The sequence below is a fragment of the Cetorhinus maximus genome, unplaced genomic scaffold (assembly GCF_964194155.1).
Source record: "Cetorhinus maximus unplaced genomic scaffold, sCetMax3.hap1.1 HAP1_SCAFFOLD_1506, whole genome shotgun sequence".
NCBI classification, from domain to species: domain Eukaryota; kingdom Metazoa; phylum Chordata; class Chondrichthyes; order Lamniformes; family Cetorhinidae; genus Cetorhinus; species Cetorhinus maximus.
This window is the reverse complement of record NW_027597447.1, coordinates 52,972-80,575: the sequence shown is the minus strand read 5'-3', so window position 1 is coordinate 80,575 and position 27,604 is coordinate 52,972. Positions and strand designations below refer to the sequence as shown.

General features: G+C 44.1%; 1 protein-coding gene across 1 annotated transcript in view; it reads left to right on the top strand.

Moving 5' to 3' along the window:
- Positions 1-472: 472 nt before the first annotated feature.
- sgsm3 (small G protein signaling modulator 3) overlaps positions 473-27,604 on the top strand; it is a gene marked incomplete at its 3' end in the record, with an annotated part of 79,839 nt that continues 52,707 nt past the window's right edge. Inside the window, exons 1-2 of the mRNA XM_078536766.1 lie at positions 473-565; positions 20,958-21,024. Of these exons, the coding sequence (XP_078392892.1) occupies positions 530-565; positions 20,958-21,024 (103 nt within the window). The remainder of the gene's footprint in view (positions 566-20,957; positions 21,025-27,604) is intronic.

Genomic DNA, 27,604 nt, shown 5'->3' with positions numbered 1-27,604 from the left:
TTTTTAAATTTTTGTACAAACTCTTCTATTTGTGGGAGATTTGTGTGTGCAAATTGCTGCAATGTTTCCAACATTACAACAGTGCCTACACTTCAAAAATTATTTTATAGGATGCCCCAAAGGGCTTTGCACCCAATGGCCGTGAAAGGCACTGTAGCAATGCAGAGATCAGCTTACTCAACACAGGTCACGATCTCGGACCTCCTTATCTGTTTCAGCCACATGTTCCCCGAATTGCACATTAAACTCTTTGTAAACAAAGATACACGTAGCACCACACTGCATGAAGTGTGTGGCTTTGCATGCAGCCTGTCTCTAGTGAAGATTCTCACAATTGTTTTATTGTCTGTTTTTAAATTGTCCTAAGTAGCTAATGACTCTCCTGAAACCTACTAAGTGCAAGGTTTAATGACCTGTATGCTGCTGTCCTTTTCTTACTGATGGTGTCATGGTATTTATCCTATATGTCTGATCTCCTTTAACAGGGAGTTTTTCACCTTCTGGCCCGTTTACAGCATTGACTCACAGCATGTGGCCACAGGATACACTGACCAAGTACTCCCAGGTAAGAAAAGACCTCATTCTACACACCAAACTCAGTCCTACCGCTGGGTTATTACATTACATAGTCTTACGGCTAGGATGAATCTAAAAGCCCATGTCCCCATAATGTTTATTTTGCCAGTTCCCATCAGTTAGTCATAGTATAGAAACAAGCGCACTCTAGCCTGGACTGTGGAGTCACTCCATGTTTATTGCCATTCAGTCACATTGGGCATCTTGTTTCATTCCTTTTCATTTTTCTGGCCTTGCCTCTTCTGTTTTTCAGGTGATGCCACTGAATGAGTTTTGATTTCATTGATATGGGTCACTTCCTGACACTTGTCTAAGCAACATCATGTGGAGTCCAGACACAGAGACCCCAACATTAATTTGTGCAGCATAGGGTGGCGGGAGGGGAAGGGGGTGGGAAGTAGTGCAGGGAGGCAGGGACCCCCTGGAAGCCAACTTGATTGACAGGCTTGGCTCCTCATCGGCCGGGAATCAGTCCGGAGGAGGGCACACCCCGGGAGCAGGAAGGGAGTACGCTTGTGGGATAATGATAGCATGGGGACTGTTAAATTTCTTCGCTAGTTGGTGAAGGAGACCAGAAGTCAATCTTTACTCAGTTTTAGATTTATTCACAAATGTATAGCTCCTAACTCGACAAGCCCCCACCAGTGTCAATCAGTGTCTCTATATATTTTTTCAGTAAAATCAAATAAACAAATAAACTAATTAACAAATGAACCACCTCTTAAAGGGGCACTGTAACAAAAAACCCCAAAATTTTAAAGGAAACTTATCAAAATTAAATTAAAATATCCTTTCGGGGGACTGATGATGCAGCCTCTCCAGCCCCTGCAGCACACACTGGCCGCAGGAGGCCTCAAGCATACCAGTGGACATCGCATGCTCCATCTCCAAGGACACCCGGGCACAGACATAACCACGAAAGAGAGGCAGAGAGTTGGATCAAATGACCCCCTCAACCACCAGCTGCCTGGAACTGAAGCGTCTCTTAATACACTTTTGAGAAATCAAATAAACAAATAACCAAATGATCAACCTCATTTTAAAGACGAAGTGTCTATTTATACTTTTGAGAAAACCAATGGAAGTGTCTCTTTTTATGTGCACTAGTAATTATCCAATAAGTGCCTCCACCTGCAGACACTTTAATTTATACAATTAACAGATTCCCTTTTTTCTTATGAAAATAAAATTTAACAAATAATATTCATAAACAATATTTCAAAACAAATTGAAAAAAATGATTTTCCATATTCTTTGTAAAGCATCACATTACAAGACACCCCTCTTTTAGGAGCCCCAATAACCTTTTGGTACAAGTGCTCCTTTTTGTGAAACAATCAGATAATTGCATCAATCCATTTTAACTTGGAAATCTCTTTTTTTTTTCTCCTAACATTTGTTTCACACAAAGTCAATCCTTAATCTTTTCTCACTTACACTTTTTTGCTGAGTGAACATTACCCGCAGGGGAAAATTATTTATAACATTCAATGGCCAAGCTGTTTTCAGTACACCCCTAGTGTAGAATTTTCCCTACAATAATTGACAAATAGAATTCCATACCCACTGCTTCCACACTGCCACTGTTTCTGCAGCTAAAGTACTTTTAACAACCCTTTTTATTTTCTTAGCTTTCCAGGCTAAAGGACGTTTCCAATTTTCACCCAGCAAAAATATTATGAAACCTGCTGCACTTGAATACCTAACAGGAAGATTGGCATGAGAAGCATCACTAAAACTAACAAATTTCATGTTCTTTGGGTCACCGAAGGGTAAACTTAAGTGCACATTTCTCCATATTTAATTTTTAAAATGTTTTATTTGCCCTTGAAACACACTTTGCTGTAGGATATCTCATCGTAGTTCTTAGTTCCCATACATCAAAACTAGCCTCCGATCCTGTGTGAGTGCATAACCAATTCTACTGACTAATCAAGCTTCGCAACTGATCTGTTTCTTCTTTAGATGTTACTTCATCTTTCTGTGACCTAACACAAATAAACAGGATAAGGGTAACACTGTAAAAAGGATTGCTGATTTAAAGTTACTCCTGATCTATTCTGCTTAATGTTTAAACCAATATATTTAAAGCCACTGAAACCTAACTTCCAATCTTAAATTCCACTTTAATCTTGTTAGTAACACATTTCTAAAATTCCACAGTACCACCCCATTAGAAGTCATCAACATGCATCATGAAGATGCTGAAAATTTCCCTTTTTGATGCCAATAAAACATTGCAGGATCTGCTTTTAGTTGAACATAGCCTACTTTCAGCAAAACAGATCTCACTGAAAAATACCGCACCCTTGAGGCATCATTCAGGCAATAAACGCATTTGTTTAGTTTCCAGAACTTCACTTCTGGATTGCTCGCCTCTAGGCGGCTTCAAAAGCCTTTCTACCTGAAATTGATCACCGTGCAAAAATGTGGCTTTTATGTCAATTGATCAACGCTCCCATGAATATGGGGCCAAAAGAGCTAAAAAAGACTTTCAGAATGACTTTTCCCAATGTGGTAGAGTCTACTCTTAACATCTGTTTCAACCCGTAGCTCTTCAAAATTCCAAGCAGCTTGTCTCGCTTTAGTCTTATAAGTCCCATTTGCAAGGACCTTTTCCATACACATCCATCTATGCGACAGGGCAGGCTGTCTTCTATCTTGTACTTCAGAATAAACTACAAATTCCTTCCAACTATTCGGTTGATCTGCTGAGATTTTGTGCAGCATTTCAGCCATTATCACAAGATTTTCTTTCACAGAGTCCATTGCTGAAAGGACATTGAGCTGCAGCATTCATAACCACAGTGTTCGTATTTTCACACGTCTTTAAACGCGTCATCAACAAATTTGACTCCATTATCAGTCAGAAACTTAGCTGGTGCTCAAAATCCGAACCTTATTCATTTCTCTATGGCCTTACGTACAATTGTCCTTTTGTCCTTGCCATATATTGCATTTGAAAGATTAAATCTGGTTGCCATGTCTATCAAGTGTAAAATGAAAATATTTCTGTCTTTGTCCCAGACCTTTAGATCCATGGCAACTACCTTATTAAAGTCACATGCCAACGAAAGGCTTACAATAGGTGCCCTCCGATATATTTTATAAATTTCACGTTTTGCACTAATCTCTTTGAGCCTTGTATTCTCCTCATCAGCCACACCTTTAGCAGGATTTTTAATCTTTGACAAGAAGGGAGCGAAAATTGTCTTTTCAGTTTGAAGACAGTGTTTTTTTCTCTTTGATTCTTATCACCTGATACCATTAATAAAATTCTGATTAGAAATATCAGATTTTTTAAAGGGGATAATGCCCTGGTTGGCTAAACTGCAGGCACTTTGGAGAAAGTGCAGAAGAGGTTTGCAAGAACGGTACCAGGGATGAGAAACTTCAGCTCTGAGGATAGATTGGAGAGGTTGGGGCTGTTTCCCTTGGAGAGGAGAAGGCTGAGAGGAGATTTGATAGAAATTTCAAAATCGTGATGGGGCAGGGCAGAACGGATAGGGAAAAGCTGTTCCCACTCAAGGATCAAGAACGAGAGGGCATAGATTTAATGTATTTGCAAAAGAAGCAAATATGACGTGAGAAAAAACTTTTTCACACAACGAGTGGTTTGGGTCTGGAGTGCACTGCCTGGAAGTGTGGTGGAGGCAGGTTCAATCGAGGCATTCAAGAGGACATTAGGTGATTATTTGAAAAAAAAATAAGGTGCAGGGATACGGGGAAAATGCAGGGCTATGGCACTAGGTCATAATGCTCATTTGGAGAGCCAGTGTAGAAATAATGGGCCGAATGGTCTACTTCTGGGCCTTTAAGATTCTGTGAGCCACTAACTTTCCAAAAACAATTGCTTTATCATGCTCAATGTACAATGTGAACATTGGACATGCTCAACGTACATGCTCAATTTGTGCCTTTTTTCATAGGAGGCTCCCTTAACAGCAAAGCTATCTCACTAGAGACTACATCAATACTAATGATAAAAACAAAAAGCTACTGCGGATGCTGGAAACCCAAAACAAAAACAGAATTACCTGGAAAAACTCAGCAGGTCTGGCAGCATCGGCGGAGAAGAAAAGAGTTGACGTTTCGAGTCCAACATGACCCTTCAACAGAACTGAAGTATAGTTAGGAGAGGGGTGAAATATAAGCTGGTTTAAAGTGGGGGGGCGGGGGGAGAGAAGTTGAGGGTGGGGTGGTTGTGGGGACGAGCAAGCAGTGATAGGAGCAGATAATCAAAAGATGTCACAGACAAAAGGATCAAAGAGGTGTTGAAGGTGGTGATATTATCTAAGAAAAGTGCTAATTAAGAATGGAAGGCAGGATACTCAAGGTACAGCTCTAGTGGGGGTGGGGTGGAAAGACTGACAGGGTATTGGTTGTAGATTTAAAAATAATGGAAATAGGTAGGAAAAGAAGAATCTATATAAATTATTGAAAAAAACAAACAAAAGGGAGGGGGAAGGAACGGGGGGGAGGAGGGGGAGTTTAAGATCTAAAGTTGTTGAATTCAATATTCAGCCCGGAAGGCTGTAAAGTGCCTAGTCAGAAGATGAGGTGCTGTTCCTTCAGTTTGCGTTGGGCTTCACTGGAACAATGCAGCAAGCCAAGGACAGACATGTGGGCAAGAGAGCAGGGTGGGGTGTTAAAATGGCAATCGACAGGGAGGTTTGGGTCTTTCTTGCGGACAGACCGCAGGTATTCTGCAAAGTGGTCGCCCAGTTTGCGTTTGGTCTCTCCAATGTAGAGGAAACCGCATTGGGAGCAACGAATGCAGTAGACTAAGTTAGGGGAAATGCAAGTGAAATGCTGCTTCACTTGAAAGGAGTGTTTGGGCCCTTGGACGGTGAGGAGAGAGGAAGTGAAGGGGCAGGTGTTGCATCTTCTGCGTGGGCATGGGAAGGTGCCATAGGTGGGGGTTGAGGAGTAGGGGGTGATGGAGGAGTGGACCAGGGTGTCCCGGAGGGAACGATCCCTACGGAATGCCGCCGGGGGGGTGAAGGGAAGATGTGTTTGGTGGTGGCATCATGCTGGAGTTGGCGGAAATGGCGGAGGATGATCCTTTGAATGCGGAGGCTGGTGGGGTGATAAGTGAGGACAAGGGGGACCTTATCATGTTTCTGGGAGGGAGGAGAAGGCGTGAGGGCGGATGCGCGGGAGATGGGCCGGACACGGTTGAGGGCCCTGTCAACGACCGTGGGTGGAAAACCTCGGTTAAGGAAGAAGGAGGCCAGGTCAGATGAGCTGTTTTTGAAGGTAGCGTCATCAGAACAGATGCGACGGAGGCGAAGGAACTGAGAGAATGGGATGGAGTCCTTATAGGAAGCGGGGTGTGAGGAGCTGTAGTTGAGGTAGCTGTGGGAGTCGGTAGGCTTGTAATGGATATTGGTGGACAGTCTATCATCAGAAATTGAGACAGAGAGGTCAAGGAAGGGAAGGGAAGTGTCAGAGATGGACCATGTGAAAATGATGGAGGGGTGGAGATTGGAAGCAAAATTAATAAATTTTTCCCGGTCCTGATGAGAGCATGAAGCGGCACCGAAGTAATCATCGATGTACCGGAGAAAGAGTTGTGGGAGGGTGCCGGAGTAGGACTGGAACAAGGAATGTTCCACATACCCCATAAAGAGACAGGCATAGCTGGGGCCCATGCGGGTACCCATGGCCACACCTTTTATTTGGAGGAAGTGAGAGGAGTTAAAGGAGAAATTGTTCAGTGTGAGAACAAGTTCAGCCAGACTGAGGAGAGTAGTGGTGGATGGGGATTGTTCGGGCCTCTGTTCAAGGAAGAAGCTAAGGGCCCTCAGACCATCCTGGTAGGGGATGGAGGTGTAGAGGGATTGGACATCCATGGTGAAGAGGAAGCGGTTGGGGCCAGGGAACTGGAAATTGTTGATGTGACATAAGGTGTCAGAGGAATCACGGATGTAGGTGGGAAGGGACTGGACAAGGGGAGAGAGAAGGGAGTCAAGATAACGAGAAATGAGTTCCGTGGGGCAGGAACAGGCTGACACGATCGGTCTGCCAGGACAGTTCTGTTTGTGGATTTTGGGTAGGAGGTAGAAGCGGGCCGTCCGAGGTTGGGCGACTATCAGGTTGGAAGCTGTGGGAGGAAGATCTCCAGAGGAGATGAGGTCAGTGACAGTCCTAGAAACAATGGCTTGATGTTCCGTGGTGGAGTCATGGTCCAGGGGGAGGTAGGAGGAAGTGTCTGCAAGTTGACGCTCAGCCTCCGTGAGGTAGAGGTCAGTGCGCCAGACAACAACAGCACCACCCTTGTCAGCGGGTTTGATGACAATGTTGGGGTTGGACCTGAGAGAACGGAGTGCAGTAAGTTCAGAGAGAGACAGATTAGATTGGGTGAGAGGAGCAGAGAAATTGAGACGGCTAATGTCACGCCGACAGTTCTCAATGAAAAGATCAAGAGAAGGTAAGAATCCAGAGGGAGGGGTCCAGGTGGAGGGAGAATATTGGAGGTGGGTAAAAGGATCCGTTGAACGGGGAGAGGACTCCTGCCCAAAGAAGTGAGCACGGAGACGAAGACGGCGGAAGAAGAGTTCAGCATCGTGCCGAGCCCGAAATTCATTGAGATGAGGGCGTAAGGGTATGAAACTAAGTCCTTTGCTGAGCACTGAATGTTCAGCGTCGGAGAGGGGAAGGTCAGGGGGTATAGTGAATACGTGGCTGGGGCTGGGATTGGAAGATGGGGTGGGAACGGAGGGACAAGCAGGGGTGGATGGTCCCAGATGGGTATTGGTGTCGATGAGTTGTTGGAGCTTGCGTTCCTTAGCACTTGAGAGAAAGAGAAAAAGTTTCTTGTTGAGGCGTCGGATGAGGCGAAGAATAAAATGAAACTGGGGGCACGCGCAGCTTTGAAAAAGGGTGCGGCGGTGCAGTTGGAGGGAGAGGTCGAGTGTGTTCATATGGCGGCGCATGGCACCCGTCGCATTCTGAGATCCACACTCAGTGCCATGCGCCGCCATATGAACACACTCGACCTCTCCCTCCAGCAGCACCGCCGCACCCTTTTTCAAAGCTGCGCCCAAACCTCCCTGTCGCTTGCCATTTTAACACTCCACCCTGCTCTCTTGCCCACATGTCTGTCCTTGGCTTGCTGCATTGTTCCAGTGAAGCCCAACGCAAACTGGAGGAACAGCACCTCATCTTCTGACTAGGCACTTTACAGCCTTCCGGACTGAATATTGAATTCAACAACTTTAGATCTTAAACTCCCCCTCCGCCCCTCGTTTCTTCCCCCTCCCTTTTGTTTGTTTTTTTTCAATAATTTATATAGATTCTTCTTTTCCTACCTATTTCCATTATTTTTAAATCTACAACCAATACCCTGTCAGTCTTTCCACCCCACCCCCACTAGAGCTGTACCTTGAGTATCCTGCCATCCATTCTTAATTAGCACTTTTCTTAGATAATATCACCACCTTCAACACCTCTTTGATCCTTTTGTCTGTGACATCTTTTGATTATCTGCTCCTATCACTGCTTGCTCGTCCCCACAACCACCCCACCCTCAACTTCTCTTCCCCCGCTCCCCACTTTAAACCAGCTTATATTTCACCCCTCTCCTAACTATACTTCAGTTCTGTTGAAGGGTCATGTTGAACTCGAAACGTCAACTCTTTTCTTCTCCACCGATGCTGCCAGACCTGCTGAGTTTTTCCAGGTAATTCTGTTTTTGTTATCAATACTAATGAAGTGCCTTACTCCAGCTAGTTTGCATGGAATCACCACTCTTTTTAGTGACCTCATAATGTGTTGTCATCCCCGAACCGAAAGCAAGTACAACTTTCATACTCCCTAACCTTGTGTTGATTCGCACTACTGAGTGAATCTAGGTCACAGTTTAGCCAATCTGTTCCACATGGCCAAGCTGCTATCACTAACACCGCATAGCTGAATGAATCCACATCGAATACACTCTATGTCATGCATCACTTCGATAACACTGTTTTTCTGCTTCTTTTGTAACTCTTCTTTTGTACTGGGTGTCTGCGTCCAGTATCTCAAAATGCTGCAATCACTAAGCCCTCCATCTTTTGTGACACTACGGAATATCCCATTTGTGCCATCAAGGCTGCTGGAAATTAATTAAAAACAGAAAGTGCTGGATAAACTCAGGTCTGGCAGCATCTGTGGAGAGATAAACAGAGTTAACGTTTCAAGTCCACATGACTCTTCTTCAGAGCTAAAGAGAAGTAGCTCTGAAGTTAAGACCAGTAACCAGTGTCCATATGTGCATAATCCAGTAATTTAAATGTGAGCATTAAACAAGGAACCTCCAAATTTAATTTCTGCAATCTTTTATACAATCTGTTAGAGTCCATGATATACTCTATGGAGTGACTGTCCTTATTTGAAAAGAGATATAATTGCATTAAAAGCAGTTCAGAGAATGTTCACTCAACTCATTCCTGGGATGAAGGGCCTATCTTATAAAGAAATGTTAGATGGGTTGGGCCTATACCCATTGGAGTTTAGAAGAATGAGAGGGGATCTTATTGAAACATATAAGATCTTGAGCGGATTTGACAGAGTGGATGCTGAAAGGATGTTTCTCCTTATTGGAGAGACTAGAACTAGGAGACACAGTTTAAGAATAATAGATCTGCTGTTTAAGACTGAGATGAGAAATTTTGTCTCAAAGGGTCGTTATGTGGAATTCTCTTCTCCAGAAAGCAGTGGAGGCTGGGTCATTGAATTTATTCAAGGCAGAGTTGGACAGAGTTTTGATAGACGAGGGAGTCGAGGGTTATATGGGGGACAGACAGCAAAGTGGAAATGAGACACAACTAGATCAGCCATGATCTTATTGAATGGCAGAGCAGGCTCAAAGAGCTGAATGGCCTACTCCTACTTCTAAGTATGTTCTGTCTTTGGAAATCTATCAAAGTCTGATCATGCCTTGTAGGCATCCAATAGATCATCTTTTTGGTAAATTTCAGCCATGAAACTTAATAGAAGAGCCAAACCATTCTCTGCATCCAGCTGAGGGGCTTCCAGTTCACAAAATACTTGCTTCTGATTTTACTTTTGTTAGGGAGCAACAATGCCAGTGCCATACCTCGTTTCTCCTCTGGTTGGGACTTAACCCATGTCCACATATTCACTTAATTCTTCCATTTGTCATAAGGATCAGACCCTGAGAACATTGGAGAGTAATCATAGCCTGACAATTTACACTTGCTTTCAGCTATTCTTCACAAATGCTGCTTGGATTGTAATCTTCTATCTTAAAAAAAAATTCTTCGTTTCCAAACTTCACCTTTAGGCAACCACCCTCTACTATATAAAACTTCTTACATCCAGTTGGTGAAGGAGGAGACCAGAATCTAATCTTTACTCAGTTTTAGATCTACAAGTGTATAGCTCCTAACATTACAACCCACCCACCAGTGTCAATAAATGTCTCTTTAATTGTGCACAAGTAATTATACAATGAGTGTGCCCCCTGTTCTGTAGACACCAGTTTATAAAATTCACAGGGACAGGGCCTGCAATGTTGAGGGGAAAGCAGGTTAGATTGGCAGCCAGAGTAGGAGCACTCCTTTCCTCTTAACCCACAAGCAGTGCTGGAAAGGCACTTGCCACTTCCACACTGCTGAGCTCCTTTGCCGTTAGCTGCTGTGTTTGCAAAGCCCAGGAAACCCTCTGGACCAGCATTAAATCTGAAAAACAGATAAAATGTGAGACCCACAGCGTTATGACAATATTTAAGTAACAACCTGCCTCCTGGGATTAGTCTGGATGCACCCCACCTCTATTAAAATTGGAAGCAGGAGGGTGTGTTAGGTACAGTTTGACATTTTAAAAAATGTTCGCAGCGCTCCTGACCGAAACTCACCCATTTTTGGGAGTTGAAATTTCCCTTAATTCCCAAAGATGGGTGTACTTTTTCTTTTGACAACTTTATCAGGAAAAATGTACAAATGTCCATTACCTCTGAGGGTAAATGTGTTGTCTGGAGTCTTAGCAGGTTTGATCCCAGTCTGTACTCAAGATGGTTAGTTTTGCCTGGAATAACGAAAGAGTGCTAAAGCTGGCATTGGCGCCTCTGACTAGGCAGTGGGACAATATCAGCCAGGATTCTGCGGCCAAAGATATGAATCCAGGATTCAAAACTTTGATTCAAAATCAGCCAACCTTCTGTTTGTGAGGTCAAGTTTTAAAGTGACTCGCAGCAAACTCTCTTTAAGGCTAGATTAAAAGTAAAATTTATTCACACATTCAAACCCGGGAAATGGTCTCAACTTCATACGCACACATGCACACAATAAGAAGATAGGAAAGAGGAGTTTTTACGACTATGAATAACTTAAAAGAAAAAGCACCACAGATATTGATGTCAGTTTACATGATTGCCAGAATTCAGAAAGTCAGAGTCCAGTGAGGGTTCCTTCACAGAGGAGCTACAGTTCAGCTGGCTGAAGCAAGATTTTGTAGAATTCCATTCAAGTTGATGGTGACGCAGCAAGTTGAGGTTGGTATCTCAAGACTCGGTTTGCTTGGCAAGCAATGGCAGGAATCTTCTCGAGACATGGGCTCTTAGGAGGCTTAGACTTGATGCAGGCTGTTGGTCAGCCTGGAGTCCTGCTGTGATGTTTGCAGGCTGGAGTTTAAACAGTGGACTGAATTGTGAGTCCGAAAATGTAATGTTAAAACTTTCAAAGGCCAGAAGCTTAGGTCATGTGATGTTTCCCGTTAATGAGTCAGGTGCAGGCTAACAAGCAGTTTCTGTGCCTCTGTTCAAAATCCATTGTTCACCTTAAGAGATAAATGGTGGCTTTTCGTGCCTCTGCAGGTATGACGAGTTTAGACAGCTTCCCCTTTGCTATAGTCCAGGTGGGGAGACTGACCTGATCCCTGATTTTGTTGATTGTAATGTGCCCTCACAATGAGCGGTGTGAGATTCTCCAAGGATGAGGGCTGAGCTTTTGTCCTGTAACTGCTGTTGGAAATTTCCAGAAACTGTAGCCAACTTGTGAATCATGTGACCTGTAGCAGCCATCTTTTGGTTCAGCAAAGTCCACTTTTTAAATCAGCAAAAAGGTAAAGTTTGATTTGACAGTTTATGATCTCTTTCATTGTCTTAAGTACATGACAATCTCACACAACTTTTACCTGTCCAATCTCGAGGTTAACATTGTGGGTACCTTTGTTCTTTAGTTGACGATAGAAGATTCTATAATCAGGGAAGCACAGACAGAGGTTTCTGTGGCCAAAGATATGAATCCAGGGTGGTATGTTACTTTTCTAGTGAGAGGGTCAAGGATGTTACTGAGCAGCTGCAGAGTACCTTGACAGAGGAGAACAATCAGAGGTCATGGTTCATATCGGCACCAAAAATATAAGTAGAAAGAGGGATTAGATCCTGCAGGTAGACTTTAAGGAGTTAGGAAATACACTAGCAAGCAAGACCTCAAAGGTAGTAACCTCCATGCTAACAAATATAGAATCAGGAGGTTGGAGCAGATGAATGTGTGATCGGCGAAATGGTGCAGGAGGGAGTGCTTTAGATTCCTGATACTTTGGGACCAGCTCTGGGGGTGATGGAACATGTACAGGTAGGATGGGTTGCATCTGAACACAGTTGAGGCCAATGTTCTTGTGGGGCAATTTGCTAATGCTATTGGGGAGGGTTAATCTAACTTGGCAGGGGTGTGGGAGCCAGGAGGTAAAATTAGAGAGGAAAATCCAAAGTGCACAGAGAATTGGGAGAGTCAGACGGTGCATGGGTAGAAAATAATAAGGTATTAGGTGGGGGTCTAAATTAGGTTTGCTATTCGTGTATCTGAATGTGTGGAGTGTGGTACATAAGGTTGGTGAGCTGTAGGTGCAGATAGCCACATGGAAATATGATTTTGTGGCAATAACAGAGACCTGGCTCAAAAAACAGTAAGACTGGGATGACTAAATATTCCTGGATGCAAGGCATTAAGGAAAGATAGGAAAGGAAAGAAAGGAGGCAGGATAACAATATTGAATAAGAGGAATACTACAGTGCTGGAGAGAGAGAGGATGTTCTAGAGGAGTCAAGGATAAAATTCACTTGATTTGAGCTAAGAAACAATAGAGATGCCATTACAATGCTGGGTATTCTATAGGCTGACAGTTTGTCATCGTTGGCTGTCCCTCAATTCGAGGATGATGTCTACTCAGAATCGTGAGTTTCTACCTGGGTCTTCATGTGACTGAACAAGACAAGATTTGACCCGCAGAGCTTTGGGCACACGGGGCAGAATGTGCCACGAGCTAGTGGGATCCGGAGTGCAGGATTTGCTTCCTTTTCTTTCCTTCTCTACTGCTGCTCTGTCTTGTCATTAAGACATTGGGACTCAAAACGTGATGCAGCTTGATGGACAAGCTTTCGCCATTTTGAGCGATTGGTAGCAAGCTCCTCCCAGTCATTAATATCAATGCTGCCGGGATTCAAGGAGAGCTTCAGAGTTCCTATGAAGTGTTTCTTTTCTTTTGTCCTCCTCTGAAGCGCTGGCCATTTGAGAGTTGGGAAAACGAGACCTAGTGAGAGAGATGCTTTGCTGTCATCTGGACACAGTTTGTCCTTTTGTCTATGACATCTCTGGCAATCTCTTCTTTGCCTCCACTGGCCCTCTATCCAGCTCTACCTGTCCCACCCCCCCTCAACCAGCTTACATTTCACCTCATTTCTATATTTCCTCAGTTCTGATGAAGAGTCATTCGGACTCGAAACGTTAACTGTATTCCTCTCCGCAGATGCTGTCAGACCTGCTGAGTTTTTCCAGCTATTTTTTGTTTTTGTTTCAGATTTCCAGCATCCGCACTATTTTGCTTTTATCTAGTCCATCATGATTGATTTTGCAGGGGTTTTGTCTGAATGCCTATGGAGCTGGCTTCAGGAAGAACACTAGCATTTGTTTGACAGTCCTCCCATCGAGTCCGGAAGATGCGGCTGAGTTTTTGCTGCTTTTCTTAATACATATTAATTCAGGAGGGCAGACTTGTGGAGATGAAATGCTGCTCATTAGGAATAAAATAGAAGGAGCCATTTAAAATGAGTGATTCACAGGGAAAATAGGATATCTTTATGGAGATAATACTTTTTATTTGGGACAGATTATTATTATTATTTAATGAACGCAAATCCCCAAGCCAAGCGATCGCTTCCTCATTAGCTGAATTTAAGGTGATTAGTCACCACTTAATCTGTAGAGGGGGCACTCCCCAGTAATGCGCAGCATTGTTTATGTCTCTCCACAAGTGCTCAAGGGGTTTGTAGTGAGGCCCCAGCAGTGGAGGTTGGCAGCACATGGACCCTGACGTGCCCTGAACCTGTTTAGCAACGACCACTCCTGCCGTCGTAGGTCATTCGACAGGCGGGGTTTGTCACGAGCAGCTTATTAGTGACTTCCCATGTTCCCCATTCCTTGGTCCAAAGGGTGTGTGCTAGTAGACCTTGTTCAGGGAGATTACTCCATATGGGGCGCCAAAATGAAAGGCAGGCAATAGGTGAATTGAATGTATCACTGTGGAGCTGTGAGTGAGGTGCATCATTGGATGTTTTAAACCAGCTTGTGGGTTTTCATCTGTCGTCGGATGTGTGGCAGAGTGATGTTTGCAAGGACAGGAAGCCAGGGGAGGGGTGTTGGGCGGAGAGTTCCAATTATGATGTGCATTGTTGCATCCAACTGAGTGTCAACAAGGTGTGTGTGTGATGACCTGTGCCAGACAGGTGCACTGCACACTGCTGCGGAGTATCATAGGGCAAGTGTTGAGGTCCGGAGTGTTGTGGTTGCTGCCCTGTCCCACGTAGATCCAGCAAGTTTGCTTAATAAGTTGTTTCTGGTTTTGACCTTTGCTGCTGTTTTCTTCAGATGTTCCTGAAAGGACAGAGTCCTATCTAGAGTGACTCCCAAAAGTATGTTGGGTTGGGGTCATGCTTCAGTCTCTGACCATCCATGTAACTATGCAATTCTTTTTTGGCACTGGCATTATGGAGGTGGAATACAGTGGATATAGTTTTAGAAGAATTCAGTGTAAGTTGCCATGTTCTGCAGTAGTCTGTCAGCTTTGTAATGTCTTCGTTGATGATCTGGTCCAGGGACCAGAAAGATGGGGCTTAGGTGACACAGATTATGGGACAGATTATGCTGAGGCATAAATGAGTTAAACCAGGGTTGGAATAAAAGGCAATCACGTATGCATTAGAAACAAAGAGACTATGCCAGGTTTGAATAGGATGGGGTGGCAAAGCAGTGAGACATGTGGGGTGCAGAGAGAGCAGAGTTCCACCTCCTAAGGATTGACTAGAGCAGAGGTGCTGAATTTTAAACTTAATTTTAAATTTAATTTTAGCTGCTTGATGCTACTAAATCTTTAGACTGGTTTATTTTATAACTCATCGATGAGCTGCGTTGAGTCAGTAATAAGTTAATTTGTTAGTTAAGTGGTGTGATAGGCTGTTTTATGAATGGTCCCATCACAACTGGACTATTGTTTATGTTAAGACACTGTGCCATTGTGAAATTTGGATCTGTAGCTTTCTATCCCATCATCTGAGTCGTTAACAAATATGGTGAGTAGTTGAGGTCCAACACATCCTTACAGGGCTTCACTAGACACATCCTGCTAATTAGAATACTTGCCCATTATTACTAATCCTTACTTCCTGCCCTCAGCCAATTTCCTAACCAGGTCGATAATTTGCCTTCAATTCCATCAGTTTCAATTTTGGCTGTCAGTTTCTTATCGGCGACTTTATTAAATTCCTTCTGGAAGTCCACATAAGTAACATCCATAAACATTTCCCAGCCACTGCTTGAGTCTCCTCTTGAACAAATTCAATCAAATTCACTGGCATGACCTAGCCTTTACAAATCCATGCTGGCTCTCTCTGATCAGCTGAAATTTTTCAAGTTGTTCAGTCACCCTATTTTAAATCATGGACTCTACGCATTTCTCAATAGTAGATGTCAGGCTAACTGGTCCATAACTCCTTGATTTTTCTCCCCCACCTTTCTTAAATAGTATAGTGATATGGTCAATATTTCAGTCTAAAGGAATTGTTCCCAAATTGAGAGAACGTTGGACAATTATAGTTAAAGCATCTGCAATGTTCTCTTCTACTTTCTTTAACATGCCGGGAGAGACACCATCCGGCCTCTCACTCTTTAATCCGTTACTTTCTTCATTTCTGCTATTTTGCTTATGTTAACCTGGTTAAGTCACTGTCCCTGATTCCGTGTTGGCTTTCTTGGAAATTCTGACATGCTGACCTCTTTCTATACATTAAATAGTTACTCAAAGTAATCATTCATCATACCCAGCATTTTCCTAATTTTCATTGACATCATTACAATTATCAGATTTCAAGGGCAGATATTTCTCCTGATCACCCACTTTTTCCTAATGTAATTTTAAAGTTTTTGTGTTGATTTTGTATCTCTTCACGCTCCCTTTTGGTAGCTATTGTTGTTTTGTCACCCTTTGCTGTTCTTTGTATCTTTCCCACTCACAAGGGCCTGCTTTTCTTTTACTTATTTTTTCCTTTACTTTTAGTTTGATGTTGTTTCTTTCTTCTTTTATTATCCATGGCTGTTTATCTTGGCAAGTGGAGTTCTTCCCCCCCACCCCCCGCCATAGGGATATAAAATGGTTCTGTTCTATACTAAATTTCTTTTGACCACCTGCCAATGATCTTACCTGTTTACAGAGTTGCCCAGTTTACAGACCTTCTCTGTGCCACATCAAAGTCACCCTTACTTATCTAGAATCTTAGTACAGGTAGAGTACCTCAAATCCGGCTACCCGAAAACTGAACACTTTTGTAGTCGTGAACTTCACTGTTTGAGCCATTGCACACTGGTTTTCGTCTGCTTGAAGAATACTCGCCCAGATGAATGTCACTCAAAGAAGACAATAAATCAATTCGAATAATGCAATTTGAGCAACCGGACATTATTAAAATGGGTGCACTGGTCAGGCACTGTACAGGTTGAGCCCTGGATCAGTTCTAGCTCAGAGCACGAGGAGCTTATCATTGCTTGCACCCTCTGATTCTGATTGGCAACGCGCTCTCAAAATGTAAAAGGCCAGACACAAATTGCTAACTGAAGATCGTTAGAACAGGATGTAAACCTGATGTATTGAACTCTGACTGAAACTATTGCTTGATCACAAAACGGGTTACTTTGAATGACCCTCCAGGTTGGACGTCAAAAATCCGGGAAATTCCAAAACCTGGCACGGTCTTCGGTCCCAAGGGTGTTGGATTTGGGACACTGTACCTGCAGTTTTCTCCCTTTCAAACGCTGTGTAGAATTTGATCATATTATGATCATTATTAGATAAATATCAACCCAACTTTTAGACTGTTAACTAAGTCTGGTTTATTAGTCATCCCCGAATCTAATAGGACAGGTCCCTTTGCTGGTTCTAGGACATACTGTTACAGAAAACTATCCCTGACACACTCAAGAAATTCATCATCTTTCTGACAGAGAGAGCCTTTCTGTTGAAGTGTAGGCTGTGACAATGTTACTGCACTACTAATACGCATTTGTTCATTAGCATCAGGAGCACTTCAAGTCCTGAGCCCTTTTTTCGGGTGCCCTTTTATCAGGTAGTTTTACTTGAAGCTTAGGAACAGCATCTTCCCATGTGTCAGATGCAAAAGTTCTTGTCTTTAACGTAGAAATGACAACATTGAAACAAGACTTCCAGCCTAACCAGTCTGCGGTGGTCTTTATCCTCCACATATGCAGTATCTTAACCCCATGTACCTGTCCTGCTCCCACGTCCCTTCATGTCCCTTTTTTCAACTATCAGTTCTTAAATATTGACACAGTCATCTTCAAATCCTAAGTCCGGTAGTGAATTCAACAGCCTTACAATTTGTTGTATGAGAACGTTCCGTCAGCTCTCTAACCTAAGTTTCTTGTGACTATGCCCCCTCATTATTGCAGGTGTTAGCCATGGCTCAGTTGGAGCACACTGGCCTCTGTGTCAGAAGGTTGTGGGTTTCCCACTTCAGGACTTTAGCACACAAAAATCAAAGCTAATACGCTGGTGCCGTATTAAGGGAGTGCTGCACTGTTGCAGGTGCCATCTTTGGGATGAGATGTTAAACCCAGGTCCCTCAGGTAGACTTGAAAGATTTCACAGCGCTACTTTTGAAGAAGAGCAGTTGAGTTATCCCTGATGTCCTCACTTATCCCTCCCTCGAGATCAAAAAACAGATTATTTGGTTGTTGTTGCTGTTTGTGGGATCTTGCTGTGTGCAAATTGCCTAATGGGTTTCGTACATTTCACTGGTGACTACACTTCAAAAACACTTTGTTGGCTGCAATGCACTTTGGATGTTCTGTGGTTGTGAAAGGTGCTATATAAGTGCAAATCTATCTTTCTCCTTTTGTTCTGGGACCCCTCAACCAGCGCAAACATCTGTTTCTATCTATCCAGTATTATCCCTTTTATAATATTAAACAGCTCTATCAAATCACCCCAAAGTCTTCCCTGTTCTAACAAAAAGAAGCCCTGTTTTTCAAGCTTTTCATCATATTTATTTCTTCAAATCGGGTCTGCATTGCACCCTCTGTATTGCTGAACAAAACAATTTTTAAAACATTCATTCTTTATTTATTGCCCATCCACGACTGAGTGGCTCGCTAAACCATTTCAGAGGGCAATTGGAGTCATCCACATTGGTGTGGATCTGGTGTCACATGTAGGCCAGACCAGGAGAGGAAGGCGAGTTTTTTCTCATGTCACATTTGCTTCTTTTCCAAATCACTTTAAATCTGCGCCCTCTCGTTCTTGGTCCTTTTACGAGCAGGAACAACTTCTCTCTATCTACTCTGTCCAGCCCCCTTATGATTTTGAACATCTCTATCAAATCTCCTCTTAGCCTTCTTCTCTCCAAAGAGAACAGTCCCAACCTCTCCAACCTATCCTCATAGCTAAAGTTTCTCGCCCCTGGAACCATTCTTGTAAACCTCTTCTGCACTCTGTCCAGTGCACTCACATGCTTCCTATAGTGTGGTGCCCAGAACTGTACACAATATCCTAGCTGAGGTCTAACGAGTGTCTTTGATAAATTCAGCATAATCTCCCTGCTCTTGTACTCTGCGTCCCTATTAATAAAGCCCAGGATGCTATATGCTTTATTAACTGCTCTCTCCACCTGTCCTGCCACCTTCAATGATCTATGCACAAATACACCCAAGTCTTTCTGCTCCTGCGCCCCCTTCAAAATTTCACCACTTATTTTATATTGTCTGTTCATGTTCTTCGTACCAAAATGCATCACCTCACACTTCTCCGCATTTAACTTCATCTGCCACCTATCTGCCCACTCCACCAACTTGTCTATGTATCCTCTTGAAGCTCCACACCATCCTCCTCACAGTTCCTAACACTCCAAAACTTCATATTATCTGCAAACTTTGAAATTGTCCCCTGCACACCAAGATCTAGATCATTAATATATATCAGGAAAAGCAAGGGCCCTCAAGTCTGTTGTGTGGCACTGTATCAAATGCCTCTTGAAAGCCCATGTACACCACATCAGCAGCATTACTTTTTTTGTTACCTCTTCAAAAAACTCCAGCAAGTTAGTTAAACATGATTTCCCCTTAAGAAGTCCATGCTGGCTCTTCTTCATCAACCCATATTTTTCCATGTGACTACTAACTTTATCCCAAATAATTGTTTGTAGAATTTTGCCCACCGCTGAGGTTAAACTGATTGGTCGGTAATTGCTGGGCTTGTCCTTAACAACCTTCCTCCAGTCCTCTGGCACCACCCCTGACTCTATGGAAGACTGAAAGATTATGGCCAGCGCCCCTGCAATTCCTACTCTCACTTCCTTCATCCTTGGATGCATCTCATCCACTTTGGTGCCTTGTCAATTAATTGAATTTAAATTCCCCCAGCTGCCGTGGTGGGATTCGAACTCATGTCTCCAGAACATTAGTCCAGGGTTCTGGATTACTAGTCCAGTAACATTACCACTCTGCTGCTGTCCCCCTAAACATGCTCACTGTTTTGTGGGTACTGGTGAGTGGGAAGGAGCCCTCCAACAATATTTTTACCTTGGCAGTGTATAGGATCCTACCCCCTGGTTCTGGTGCGATTTTGGAACCCTCATGGCTGTGATGATTGAAAATTGAAGAAAAGCACTTTGCGGTTGTCCCTGGGCTCTTGCTTAGAGGGAGGGCACTTCAGGCTCCACATTGATGTTGGAGTCAGCCTGTCATTCTTCTAGGCACTACTGAGTCTGGGAGTTTGTGTGGAGCTTGCATTGTCTGTGTGAATTCACAAAGGTGTGGCTGTTTTTGGTCAGGAACTTGTAGGTGTGTCGTATGCTTGAGTTGGTTATTGTCAGCTCAGTAGCTCAGTGCTGTTTTTAGTGTTGGTTGAGCAATTAGTTGTGTGCTGAAGGGTGTGGACTTCAGGAAGCCAAAGGAATTTCTCCGGGCGTGGTGGAGCTGCAGTCAAGCTAGCTGTTGACCCAGTGTGAGGCCCGAGGCGCTTTCAAGGACAATTTTGACAAGTGAAGATGTTGCAATGATATTTGTAACTTCAGTATCCCCTTCACCCAGAACTCCCTGAAGACCCCTCGAACCTCAAAAACCAGAATGGAACTAAAACCGCTCAGAAAATTCATCTCCAACCCCACTTGGCTAAGTCAACTTCCTGTTAAGAGTGAGGTGTTGTCATTGTGCATTCCTTTTAGGTGTAAAAACAAAGTGCTGGAAATAGCAGGTCAGACAGCATCTGTTGAGAGGAACAGAGTTAACATTTCTGAAAGGTCATCAACCTCCGACACTTGCTCTGTTTCTCACTCCACAGATGCTGAATATTCCCAGCATTTTCTATTTTTATTTCTGATTTCCAGCATCCACATTATTTTGCTTTTTCCATTACTGGTTGCTGCCCTGTACGTGTAGATGATTTTTGCTTGTGGGGGAGTTTAATATCATTGGTTGATATTATGGGTAATCGCTTTTTGCAGGGATACAATGAGGATTTTTTTTTTTGGAGAGAAGGGTAGTGAGAGGTTTCCGAAATCCTTTGTGCTCCCTGCACCTAACCTAGGAGTGCTCGATGCTAACATTTTGCTTTTGAAGTTCCAGAGTAAACCACTGTTGGAGCAGTGGTTGAAGGTTGAAGGATCATTTGCTGGAATGCTCTCAATGCTACCCAAGCAGCTTCCCTTGTATTTTGTTTTCTTTTAATCTTGGTGGTGGAACTCAATTTGTTTCAAATGGCGTCTCTAGTTGCCATCCTCATCTTTTACGGTGTCCCCCTCCCTTGGATAGATCGAGCCGCTGATCGGAAACGTCGTATGGAACTGATCCACCTCTGCTCTGCTTTTCTTTCAGAAGGAAGAGTCGGTGGAACAGCCAGAAATCCGCTGTGACGAGTTTGGGTTTCGTATAGACAAAGAAGGTAAATGAGCTTTTCACCGCCCTGTTAGACGGCACTCCCCATCCCAGCTGCTCTGCTTGCCTACCATTACCATCTTCTGGCAAGGAAGGAAGCTTCCTCAATGGTTCAAATGACAACAACAACTTTCATTTGTGTAGCACCTTTTAAGGTAGTCACATGACCCTAGGTGCTTCACTGTGGCGATTATTAAAGAAAATTTGACACCGACTCACATAAGGAGACATTGGACACTCTAAAAACATGGCCAAAAAGGAGAGACAGGTAGCAGGGTGGAGAGGTTTGGTGGGAATTTCAGAGATGAGGGCCTCGGCAGCTGAAAGCACAGCCACCAATAGCAGAGGGATTAAAATTGGGAATGCACAAGAGGCCAGAATTGGAGGAGCGCAGATATCTCCGAGGGTTGCAAGGCTGCTGAAAGTTGCAGAGGTAGGGAGGAAGGCCATGGAAGGATTTGAAGGCAAAGCGGAGAATATTAAAATTGCTGGACCAGGAGCCAGGGTGGGTCAGTGAGCACAATGGATGATGGGGGAACGGGATGTTGTAGAGTTAGGATACTTACAGCAGTTTTGGATGAGTTCGAGCTTTATGGCTGGTGTCCAATAGGAAGCAGACCAGGAGAATTGGAATAGTCAAGTTGAGAGGCAGCTAATTGTTTACAATGTCAGCTAATGTGGAGGCCAACAAGGGAAGTTGGGTGATCAGCAATTTCATTGAAAGAGGAGGAGATGGGTGTCAAGGACAATATGAGTTCAGAGAGGACCTGAGGGAACATAAGAGAAATTAGAAAATGATTTGATTTCAGGACGACGTAGGGGAGAACCTGAGGGGAAGTTTGGCATGGTGGACTGGGCAAGGAATGGAATCGACAGAGGCAACTGAATTAATGGTTTCAATCATAAGTGACAAAGAAGTCATAAGAACACGGGAACAGGAATAGGCCATTTAACCCCTCTAGCCTGTTCTACTTTCAATGAGATCATGTCTGATCTACCAGCCAACTGCGTATATCTGCCTTTGCTCCATATCCCTTAATATTGCTGTAAAAAGAGACATGTTGCTGAAGCTTTTCATCTTGCCCTCATCAGGACAAATGCAAGAATGCCAAATTTCAAACAATCACTCCTTTCTCCTGTAGTATAAATTGTTGTGCTGATTGGTTGGCAGGTCGGCTCTGATTGGCCGAGGCATTGCCATGGAGAAAGCAATAGGGAACTGTAGGCTCCCCAAGCTGTTGAACAACAAGTTAAGCAAGCCGTTTCAGGCCCCTGCTGTGCAGTGGCTGTGCAAGTGGCATTTTTCACTAGCAGGAAGCTTCTGTCGGTCCAGAAAGGCATTCTGTCTGCCACGCAGTTGAGCAACATCGTGTACGAATTTCAGTGGCGGTGCAGTTCCAGGTCGTACATCCCAACGATTGTCTAATCCTGAGTGCGCTAATATACGCACTAACAACAAATCTAAGATAATTAGTTGAGCTTATAATGTGGCTGATTTACGTTTGCTGGAAGTGACATACATTCATACACGGGGACCCGTCCCCAGCACCTTTTTCGAATTACCTGGGAGCTTAGGGAGCCTGTAGTTCCCAGTTGCTTTCTCCATGGCAAGAGCTCGGCTGATCAGAGTTGACTTGCCAACCAATCAGCACCCTTTTCTCCTGTAGTATAAATTGTTGTGATTGTTTGAAATTTGGCATTCTTGTGTTTATCCTGATGAAAAGCTTCAGCAACATGTCTCTCTTTTCAGCAATTATCAAGTTCTGTACTATCAAGCCTCTGTTTGTACTCCTTAATGCCTTTGGTTAATAAAAATCTACCTATCTCAGTTTTATAATCAACAATTAATCTAGCATCAGTTCGTGTTTCTGGAAGAGAATTCCAGATTTCTTTTGCATGAAGTTCCACCCCAAATTTAGGGTTGCCAACTGTGATTAAATGTATTCCTGGATGTTTCATCGCATGTCTTGGCCCCATGCTCCAGCCATTAGTTGACCAACAAGTCTATCCTTGTGACATACTGCCTTCCTACACCAGTTGAAAAGCAAAAAAGACTCATTACCTGATTGGATAATGCTTGACTGTCAGTCAAACAGCCTTTTTTCCCATTTTCTATATTTTTATATCTGGTGAAGAGAAAAGTTCAAGGAAAATGACAGAAAAAATCTTTTTTAATGTCCTTATGATTTTTCTCCAGGGTTGCACACAGTGGTATCCTGGAGATTGATCTTCAATTTCTGGAACCCCCAGGCCAATCCTGGAGGGTTGGCACCCCTACCCAGAATAAATACCTCTCCAAGTTGCTAACAACTGTATTTTCAAAGTCCCAACTCCCTAACCTTCAGCCTTTCATTCACCACACTATTTCTGTGGCTGTTAAGCTATACAACCACTACCTATCCTCCCTTGCCCATGACCCCAGCAAAACTCTTGCCCTGACCACTGCCTTCACTCGCCCACATCCAAGGGGTGCATACCTGAGTGATAACTCGTTTAGCCATCTCTCACCAGACCTGGCTGGTGCACATTGAGCACCACTGGGCCTTGCCTTCCTCTGCCAAAACCACTCACCACTCCACGATCGTTCTGGAGAGAAAAGATAACCCCTAGCTTCATTTCTATATTGCTGGCCATTTTCTTAAATCCCTTTTCCCAGCCATCTCTACCCACACTTCCACCTCTCTTTCCTCCAGTACTGTGCCCTGTCTGTTCAAAACCTCCTTTAGCTCTCTCCTCAAAAGTGCTCACCCTCGAGCCCTCTAATCTGTGTGAAATACTGCCTCCATCTCCAGTCTCCTTCTCACAACACTAAAATGTCTGTAAACTGAGTCGCAAATTACATCTTCTGAAACTGACTCATTATCCCTCGTCCTTCTCAACCTCTCTGCAGGTTTTGACATGGTTGACAACACCATCCTCCTGCAATAGGCCGCCTGCATCACCCAACTGAGTGGAACTACCCTCACCTTGTTCTGTTCCTAAATGTCCAGTCATAGCCAGGACTTCTATTACCCAACCTACATAACCTCTGGTATTCCTTAAGCCTCTAGAGTCCCTCTGATACCTACTCTTGGCCCTCTCCTCCTGCTTGTCAACCCTATTGGAGATGTCACCTGAAAACATGGGTCCAGCTGCCACAAGTACAGTGACAATATCCAGCTCAAAGTCACCTCCACCTGTCTCAATCCTTCATTATCTCTTTGTTGTCCCCAGTCTTAAACATTGGAGAGACCAAGCCAACAAGGGACAAACTTAATTTGTGTCTTCCGCTCTATTGGCTTCAAAGTGTTATTAGATGTATGAATTTTTCAATGTGATCTGCTACTACTGAACTCTGCCAGAAGTACGATGGAGACTGTATAGGCTTACGCAACTTTTAGTTGTCCCGGTGCCTGCTTGAAACTGGCACTTGGCTCCTTACGTCAATGCTAGGATCCTGAGTGCAATGTTCATGTACAAATAGATGGCGTTTGTGCTGCACAAACTACGACTAGTGACAATGAGTGGTCTAAACAGCAATCCCATCTACCACCCTCCATCTACTTAAGATCATTCCAAACTCTCATCTAGTCCCATTCACCCAGAGAACCTGTGCTCATTGGTTCCCTATCCCCGAACGCCTAGATTCAAAAATCCTCATCCTTATATTCAAATCCCTCCCTGACCTCACTCATCCTTATCACTGCAACCTCCTCCGCCTGGAATATCTGCGCTCCTCCAACTCTGTGTATCTTCGACTTCCTCCGTCCTATTGTTGGCAGCCATGCCTTCAGTTGTCTTGGCCCTAAGCTCTGGAAGTCTCCCCCTTCACCTTACCAGCTCGCTATCTACCCCTCTTTCTGCTGTCCTGCAAAACTTGCTTCTTTGAACAAGCTTTTGGTTGCTTGCCAAGTCATCTTATGTGGCTCTGTGTCAAATTTTATTTGGTAATGCTCCTGCTAAGCGTCTTTGGATGTTTTATTACATTAAATGCCACTCAAAAAAAATGTCCAGGAGGGCATTTCCCTATTTACTTTTGAGAGACCAAATGAAGCAGGGTGTTCCTCTTGGGCCCAGTAACACTCCAAGCCACTTCCAGCATGTTTGAAATCCTCTTCAGCATTGCTCATGCCCCACTAGACCTGCTGGCCTCGGAGCGAGCTGATTTTCTTGCCTCCTTATCCAGCGAGCTGCAGAGAGTAGCTGTTTGGCACTGCAGCCCACCGGTGATAAATGAATCAACCCCAAAATTGAATTTGGCTGGGGCCTAAACCCCCTCAGCCATCCAGGCCCCACATTCTGGAATTCTCTCCCTAACCTCCCTGCCTCTCCATCTCCCTCTCATTCTTTAAGACCGTCTTCAGACAAATGTCTGCCAAAGCTTTTAGTTACCAATCCTAATCTCCGTCTCTGGCACTGTGCTCACTTTATTCAGATTGCACTTTTGCAAAGTGTAATGTTAATGGATTTGAATAAATGCAAGTTGTTTTTGTTGATGAGGTCTAATTGGATGATGAATAATGAATTTCCTATGATTTATTAAAGATCAACTATTTCTGCCAGCTCATCCAAAAACTAGCAGCCAGGATTAAACAACTCTCACTGTTAGTAACTGGTGGTCCCCCCCTCGCTGGTGCCCACCCCCATTCCCCCGCCCTCGCAGCCACTCCTTCACCCTTCACTTGGCTCACAGTTATAAAATCCAGTCGAAGGTTGTTGCAAGAAATTGAACTCAATAGGAAGGTAAAGTGGGTGATGCAGTTGGTTAGACACTGACCTTTCACCTCTGGCACCTGGACACAAATCTGACCTGATCAATTGAATAGAAGTCTCCTCTATTAAGTCACATCTGACTGTGCAGCAATCTCTCAGTTTGACCTCTTTGACAGTGCAGTGCTCCCTTAGAGTTGCCATTGGATAGTGCAATGCTCCCTCAGAACTGACCCTCTGACCGTGCGGTGCTCCCTCAGAACTGGCCCTCTGACCGTGCAGCGTTCCCTCAGAACTGGCCCCATGATCATGCAGCGCTCCCTCAGAACTGACCCCCTGACCGTGCGGTACTCCCTCAGAACTGACCCTCGGACCATGTGGAGCTCCCTTAGAACTGACCCTCGGACCATGCGGTGCTCCCTCAGTACTGCCTCTCTAGCACTGTGGAACTTCCTCAATACTGCCCCTCCATTGCAGCATCCTGTCTTAACTGCCCCTCTGACAGAGCAGCAGTGAGGCCACTACCTCGTTATTGCATCAGCCTAGATAGAATCACAGAATAATACAGCATGTGCAATCCATCTTGCCTGTGCCAGTTATTCAATTAATTCTGCACGCCTGCAATTTCCCCATAGCCTTGTTAAAAAAAAAGAAAAATTCCCCTTCAAGTTTTTCTATTGAATCCACATCCCACCACGCTGTCAGGCTGTATATTCCAGGTATTAATAAAAACAAAAAACTGCGGATGCTGGAAATCCAAAACAAAAACAGAATTACCTGGAAAAACTAAGCAGGTCTGGCAGCATCGGCGGAGAAGAAAAGAGTTGACCTTTCGAGTCCTCATGACCCTTCAACAGAACTGAGTAATATTAGGAGAGGGGTGAAATATAAGCTGGTTTAAGGTGGGGGGGGTGGGGGGAGAGAAGTTGGGGTGGGGGGGTGTTGGTTGTAGGGACAAGCAAGCAGTAATAGGAGCAGATAATCAAAAGATGTCACAGACAAAGGAACAAAGAGGTGTTGAAGGTGGTGATATTATCTAAACGAATGTGCTAATTAAGAATGGATGGCAGGACATTCAAGGTACAGCTCTAGCTGGGCGACCGCTTTGCAGAACACCTGCGGTCTGTCCGCAAGAAAGACCCAAACCTCCCTGTCGCTTGCCATTTTAACACTCCACCCTGCTCTTTTGCCCACATGTCTGTCCTTGGCCTGCTGCATTGTTCCAGTGAAGCCCAACGCAAACTGGAGGAACAGCACCTCATCTTCCGACTAGGCACTTTACAGCCTTCCGGACTGAATATTGAATTCAACAACTTTAGATCTTGAACTCCCTCCTCCATCCCCACCCCCTTTCCGTTTCTTCCCCCTCCCTTTTGTTTTTTCCAATAATTTATATAGATTTTTCTTTTCCCACCTATTTCCATTCTTTTTAAATCTATACCTGTAATGCCCTGTTAGTCTTTCCATGCCATCCCCACTAGAGCTGTACCTTGAGTGTCCTGCCATCCATTCTTAATTAGCACATTCGTTTAGATAATATCACCACCTTCAACACCTCTTTATTCCTTTGTCTGTGACATCTTTTGATTATCTGCTCCTATCACTGCTTGCTTCTCCCTACAACCACCACCCCCCACCCAACTTCTCTTCCCCCCCCCCCCCCCACCCCACCCCACCCCCCCTTAAACCAGCTTATATTTCACCCCTTTCCTAATATTACTCAGTTCTGTTGAAGGGTCATGAGGACTCGAGACGTCAACTCTTTTCTTCTCCGCCGATGCTGCCAGACCTGCTGAGTTATTCCAGGCATTGCTGGTTCGTTCCTCACAGCAATGCCTTGACTGATCAGAGTCAAGCTCTCTGGTTTAAATTTCAAATAATGCTTGGCAGTTAACTGT